General features: G+C 36.6%; 1 protein-coding gene across 1 annotated transcript in view; it reads left to right on the top strand.

Moving 5' to 3' along the window:
- The window catches only part of DNAJC10 (DnaJ heat shock protein family (Hsp40) member C10), a 67,129-nt gene that overhangs the window by 45,173 nt on the left and 15,079 nt on the right, over window positions 1–6,877 (top strand). Inside the window, exons 21-22 of the mRNA XM_023528427.1 lie at window positions 5,042–5,161; window positions 5,882–5,887. Of these exons, the coding sequence (XP_023384195.1) occupies window positions 5,042–5,161; window positions 5,882–5,887 (126 nt within the window). The remainder of the gene's footprint in view (window positions 1–5,041; window positions 5,162–5,881; window positions 5,888–6,877) is intronic.

Genomic DNA, 6,877 nt, shown 5'->3' with positions numbered 1-6,877 from the left:
TGTTTATTTTCCTCTTTCTACTTGTAGTTTATTTCCAATTTCATACCATTGTGGTTGCAGAATATGCTTGGAATGATTTCTTAATAGCCTTAAATTTATTGAGACTAGTTTTGTGCCCCTACACAAAACTAGCCTTGAGAATGTTCCATATTTACTTGAGAAAAATGTCTGTTCTGTCATTTTGTGATGGGAAATTCTAAAAATATCAATTTTGTCCATTTGGTCTGTTGTGTCATTTAAGGCCATTATTTCCTGATTGACCTTCTTTCTGGGTGATCTATCCATTGCTGTCAGTTTCTTCCTTTAGGTCTGTTAGTAATTGCTTTATATATTTTGGTGCTGCCAGATTGGATACATACGTATTGATAAGTGTTATGTCTTCTTGATGAATTGTCCCCTTTAGCATTATAAAATGTCAATCTTTGTCTCTTGTTACCTTTTTTACCGTGAAATCTATTTTGTCTAATATAAGGACTACTACCTCCATTTTTGTCTGCATGGCATTTGCTTAACGTATCATCTTCCACCCCCTTTACTTTGAGCCTCTTTTTGTCTTTGGAGCTGAGATGAGTCTCCTATAGGCCACATTTAGCCGGGTCTTGTTTTTTAATCCATCCCACTACTCTGTGCCTTTTGATTGGTGAGTTCAGTTCATATAAATTTAGGATGATTATTGACATATGAAAACTTATTACAGCCATTTTATGTTTTGTTTTTCAGTAGCTCTGTTGCTCCATTGTTTTTTTTTTTCCTTCTAATTCTGTTTGCTGTTTCAGTTTGGTGGTTTCTTACAATTTCTTTTGTCCATTTCCTTTTTTTTGTTTGTTTCATGTCTCAACTCTGAATTTCTATTTTGTGGTTACCATTAGGGTTCTATAAAATGTCTCATACACACAATAGTCCTTTTTCTTCTGATTGCCTCTTCATTTACCTGTACCCGTTCAGTCCTTTTCCTCCTCCCCTTTTATGATTTTGTTATCACAAATTATTTCTTTTGATTTTGTGCATTTGTTACCAAAATGTTGTAATTATAGTTAATGCCTTTTTTTCCCCCCTTTAACCTTTTTGTTATAATTGTTTAATAACCTATTCTGAAGTAGATTTGCAGTTGCCTGCTTCTCTTTATTATCTTACTCAAAGTTTTGTAGACTTTTGTCTTTTTGTTTCTGGAAGAAGAGCTACTTTCAACGTGTTTTGTAATATAGGTCTTGTAGTAGCAAATTCTCTCAGCTTTTGTTTGTCTGAGAAAGCCTTTATTTTTCCTTAATAGCTAAAAGATAACTTTGATGAGTATATTATCCCTGGCTGATAGTTCCTCTCTTTCAATATTTTGAATATTTCCTTCCACTCTCTCCATCTTGTAATGTTTCTACTGATAAATCTGATTATCATCTAATGTGATTTCCTTTGTAGGCTACGGTCTTTTTTTTTTTGCCTGACTACCTTGAGAATTCTTCTTTTGTCTTTAATTTTTGACAGTTTGAATAAAATGTGTCTTGGAGGAAATATTTTGCGATATAATTAGGTTTTCTGTTAGCTTCCTCTATTCTGATGTCAGTGCTTTCCACAGACTTGAGAAATTCGCATCAGTTATTTCTTTGAGTAGGCTCTCTGCTCTCTTCTCTTCTTCAGGTATATCTATTATCCTTAGGTTGCTGTTTCCAGTGTAGTCAGATAGTTCTCGTAGAGTTTTCATTTTTTTTAACTCTGAGTTCTCTCTTCTTCCTCTTGGGTTGTTTCTATCTTCAGGTTTGCTAATTCTTACCTCTGGGCTGCTTTGTTTCCAGTGTTTTCTGGAATATCTGTTTGATTCTTTTTTATAGTTTCAATCCCTTTGGTAAAGTACTGCTTTTGTTCATTAATTATATTCTTGAGTTCATCAAACTGCCCTTCTCAGTGTTATTATATATCATTGAGTTTCTTCATATCTGCAGTCTTGTATTCTGTCATTTAAATCACATTGCTCCCTGAAATCTGTAGACTTCATTTTCTTTCTGTGCTCCCAAGTTACTTTGGTTGTTCATGGTATTTGATGGATTGTTTCTGTGTCTGTGCATTTGAGGTAGTGATCTCTTTTCTTGTGTTATGTTTTGCTTTCAACAGTTCTACAGGTTGATGGGTAGGATACTTTCTTTTGTTTCCCAGTAGATGGTGCTATAGTTCAATTATTCGTTTTCTCTTACCTGAACTATTTGTGCCTCTGGGAACATAGTGAGGCTGCTTCAGTTAAAGTACCGCTAGTGGATGTCCTCCCTGTGACCAGCTTGCTTCAGTTATGAGACACCACCACTGTGGTGGAAGGATGTGGCAGGTGGTGGAACCGGTTTTGTAAGCTCCCAGAACTGTGTACTTTTTCCTTGTGTTTTTGGCTTTACTGGGCTGTGCTGGGGCTTGTGGGGGAGGGGAGGCAGGCTCACTATCTTGCAGGTCTACTCACCTGCTAGTAATAACTTGGCTACTGTTTTAATTGAAGTTTCCCAGTTACCTCTACGTAGTTCTGCCACAGTATGGAGGGGGCAAGGGAACTGCCTTTTCTGGGAGGGAAACTGCTTCTGCCCAGTCTCAGGCTCACAATGTGAGGGCTGCAGCCAACTCCTCCTCTGCTACCATGCTTGCTTGAGCTGTTGTGGATGCCATACTGCTTCTGTGGCTGCTTTCCCTGTCTTTCCCCCATCCTGCTTCCCCTTTCATTCCAAAATGCCCACCTTCGTATATCCTGATACGTGGATCTCTCAGGCACGTTTGTGTGTTTTTCAGGATACTCTTATCGAGTTATAGTTCAACTTGTTGTAAACTTAAGGGGAGAAACAATGGAGCCTTCTCACTCTGGCCACGATGTTGACGTCATTCTCCAACAGTGCTAACAAAATGTTTGAACATAGCAGAAAATTGTTAAACATGACAAAGGTCATTTATTCAATAAATCTTAAGTACCAAGTGAAATAAATACTGGGCTACAAAAATGGAAGGACAAAAGTTCCATGTCTTTAAAGTTTATATTAGTGGGAAAATAAAATGCAAATAAATATATGTACTACAACAGGATTATTGTTATAGTGAAATTAGAGTGAGGCAAGAACATGGGAAAAAGAATGTCAGAGTCATGCTAGGAGAAGACAGAAGGGCTCCACAGAAAAGTTAGTATTTGAGATAAGAATTACAACATGACTAGGAGTTGGCATTGAAGAGGATTGGCTAGAAAGTACTCTAAGGAAAAAAGACAGTATTTGCGAAGATAAAAGACATAAGAGAGTGGAGCATGTTTGGAGATCTTCATCCTTGGTCCAGTGCTATCAGAATATAAAGACCAGATGGGGAATGGCAAAAAGTGAGGTTCAATAAACAGGCAAGGAGAAGGAGGTTTAGTCCTTTTCCTCCTACTATTCATATTGTACACTCTTCCTCGGTGATTCATATAGTTCAGAATGTGTTCTGTATAAACGTTAGAGGAGAATGATTGGATATGGCCAAAACCATTTTACATTTTAGGCAGATCATATTGGATGGACTAAACACAAGCCAGCAAAGCCAGAGAAAGACATTTAGAGTACCAAAAACAATATGGGGCCCTCCTATAAGTAATTGAGAATACAAAGCAACGAATATATGAAATAAATATAGAAATGACATAAACTTTAGATTTCTAGTTTTGTCTGGATTTCTCTGACCTTCGGAGGGGAGAGGTATGTGGATGTGTGTATGTGTACACGCATATATGTTTCTGCCTGCAGCTTTGCTGGCGCCCTAAATAGTTTGCCTATTGAGTACCCCAGCCTTGGGGACAAAACTAAAGGCAGAAAAGATATTTTAGTTGTCCCAAGGTGAGAGAAGATAACTTGAACCAGGATTGAGGCAATGGTGTTAGAAAGAATGGGGAAATACAAGGGAGATATAAGAATAGGATTTCGAGTTTGATTGTGGTAATGGTGGGAGAGGAAGGAGTCTAGGATGGTCCCAGTTTCTGGCCTGAACTGAGTAGCTAGGACAGAAGAAGAGTAGGTTAATATGATGGAAGGTTCGGTTTAGAAATGTTGTTTGTATTTAAGGTGCTTCTTTGGCTGAAGCCATCCCAGTACATGCTAGCCCAGTACATGACTGTGAGATTGAGGGGAGAGGTTGGGGTTCAGCATCATATGGGTATATAAAACCTCCCTGAGAGAGTGTTCACAGTGAAGGAATTATTGACCAAAAATAGAACTGTAATTAGATACTATAATTTAAAGGCAGGTGTAGAAGGAGGTCCCCTCTCTAGAAATGAAGAACAGATAGAGGGGTAGGAAAACCAAGAGAAAATAGTGGTAAATGCCAAGAAAGAAAAAAGAATGGTTAGCAATGTCAGGTACCCATTAAGAAGATTGAAAAGAAATCCATTCACTTGGGTCAAATAGAAGTCATTGGTGAATTTATGGCAGTTTCAGTGGGGGGAGCAGTAAAAACAGAAGTTAGACCAAAATCTGTTGATAAATACATAAATAAGTAAATGACAAGAGAAAAAGTAGTAAAAGAGTAAAGTCAAAAAGAAAGAGAAGCAGGGTGGTAGCTAGGGGAACCAGTGCAGTTATGGAAGGAATCTTTTTTTGATCATGTGTGTAAAAACTGAAGAGAGTAAGAGATTTGACAAGGAAGACCTGGAGAGTGTAGTTGGAGTGGTCAGCCTTCCACAAGATGAAGAGTGCTACCTCAGCACATGAGACCAGAGAAAGGTGGAGTGAAGACAGAATCTGAGATGTTTGTGGTATGACGGACAAGGTGTAGGTACGAGGAAGTTGAGATAGTTCTGGGTAAAGCTTCTCAGTTTTCTCGTTAGGTCAAAAGAGTTTATTTGATATTGGGGAGGTGGTGCTGGACAAATAGGAGATTTAAAGAGCCAGTAAAAATTTGGAAACAATCTCGTTTTGAATGGTAAGGATTAAAACTAAGTTTTTAAAATAACAAATACTTAGATTTATAAAGATTTGAAACTTTTAGTATCGTATTGCTTTGTGGTTGTCAAAATACTTTATGCCAAAGAGAATGGCAAACCATATTTTTCTTTTTTCAGATGATTAAAGGAAAAGTGAAAGCTGGAAAAGTAGACTGTCAGGCTTATGCTCAAACGTGCCAGAAAGCCGGTATCAGAGCCTATCCAACTGTTAAATTTTATCCCTACGAAAGAGCAAAGGTGTGTACAGGCTTTTTCCTCTTCGTTTCTTTGTTTTAGCAGGCCGGCATCAAAAGATTTGTTTTTAGCGTTAGTAATGCTTTTTTCTTGTTTCTTCTCCGTTTGTCATTATTTTATTGCCTGTTACTGAAACAAACTCCTTTTTACATATACACTGTGATTTTGTGTTTTGTTTTGTTTTTTTTTGTCTCACAGTTGATGATATCCACTGCCTTAAAATTTTTATACTCATGAATAGAAAAACTACTAAAAAGATATACCGAAATATTAAGTGTTTTTTTTTTATCGGTGTAGAATTCAAGGTAATTAATACTTTGTGAAGTTTTGTATTTCCTGCTTTTATAAAATTAACATATATTATCTTTATAATCAGTTTTTTTTCCAGGAAAGTATAGTATACTATTATAATACTTTTGAAATAGCCTTAATGCCTGAACATTTATCTTGAGGAATGTTTATTAATGGTTTAGACTACAAAATAAAAGTTAGGGTCTCTTGCTTCAGTCATAATTCCTTTCTTTGGTCACTGACAATACCTTTTTTTTTTTTTTTTTTTCCCAACAAGAAAGCTAGATATCTACCAGTGGGTTTTACAATTCTGGTGACAACCTCTATGATTATTGGTACAAAAGCATATGTATTTCAGCCAGTATAATTGTCAACTGAAAGTAATCATGACATTTGTTGTCTTCCCAAGTAAAAGAATGACATTTCAACAACAGAACTGTGATAAAATAAATATTTGCCATGTACTATATTTGTGTTTTCTAGTAAAACATTTGAAATAATTTCAAATATTTTAACATACTGTTTGAGAAAGAATATCAGATTAAGCTCTGTTGTTTATTGATAATTATAATACATTTTGAAATAGAGCTAAATAAAGAAATTAAATGATAAATTTCAGAAATCTAGAATTGTCAGACATCTAGATTTTTCAGTGAATGACTTTGATTAGTTTAAGAGGCTAACTCTATCTTAAGAACAGCCTAGGGTAGACAGAACTTGAGAGTAAAGGAGCTGCTTATACCAGAGCCTGAATCTTCATTCTTTTGGAATTGCTATCTCTACTTCCCAATTCTCAGAACAACTGAGAAACGGGTGACATAAATAGGGACCTTTTCAAGTAAAATGTAGTTGGAGAAATAACACTATAATGAGCAGTCACAGAATTGACCAGGCAATCGAGGGAGTTCTTTGAAATGATGATGTTACCATGTGTCCAGAGGAGCCCAGAGGACAAATTAGAACCCAAAACATCCCTATTTAAACTGAACGACAGGGGTGGCATCCCGAAGTCCAGGCCAGATGAGAAGGCCAAAGCAGAACGATTGGAGTAAACAAATACCAGGTGGACAGTTATACAAAGAAACAAAATACTAGCATACACATGTGGGATTCCCACCAAGAAGAATGAAACAGGGCTTCAGATCCAAAATAAGCAGAATATGTTGGATGTATTGACTTGCCCCCTTCCCTGCTTTTCAGCCATCTTCCTGCTGTGGGCCGATGAGAACCAGGCCATTGCTTCCCATTGTGTACTTAGTCAAGTTTTTGCCTTTGCCAGTGATTATATTAAATTGGAATGATTTGGGTCCTCTGGGGATGTCTTTTCTTATACAGTTTAGGTGTTTTGAGGCATTTGAAGTAAGCACTGCATTTTCTCAAGGAATTATTTTACATGTTCCCATAACAGTATTGTTAATATTTATTTCA

This window comes from Pteropus vampyrus, unplaced genomic scaffold (assembly GCF_000151845.1).
Source record: "Pteropus vampyrus isolate Shadow unplaced genomic scaffold, Pvam_2.0 Scaffold2, whole genome shotgun sequence".
NCBI lineage: Eukaryota > Metazoa > Chordata > Mammalia > Chiroptera > Pteropodidae > Pteropus > Pteropus vampyrus.
The sequence above is the reverse complement of the archived record's forward strand: the minus strand, read 5'-3'. Positions and strand labels throughout refer to the sequence as shown.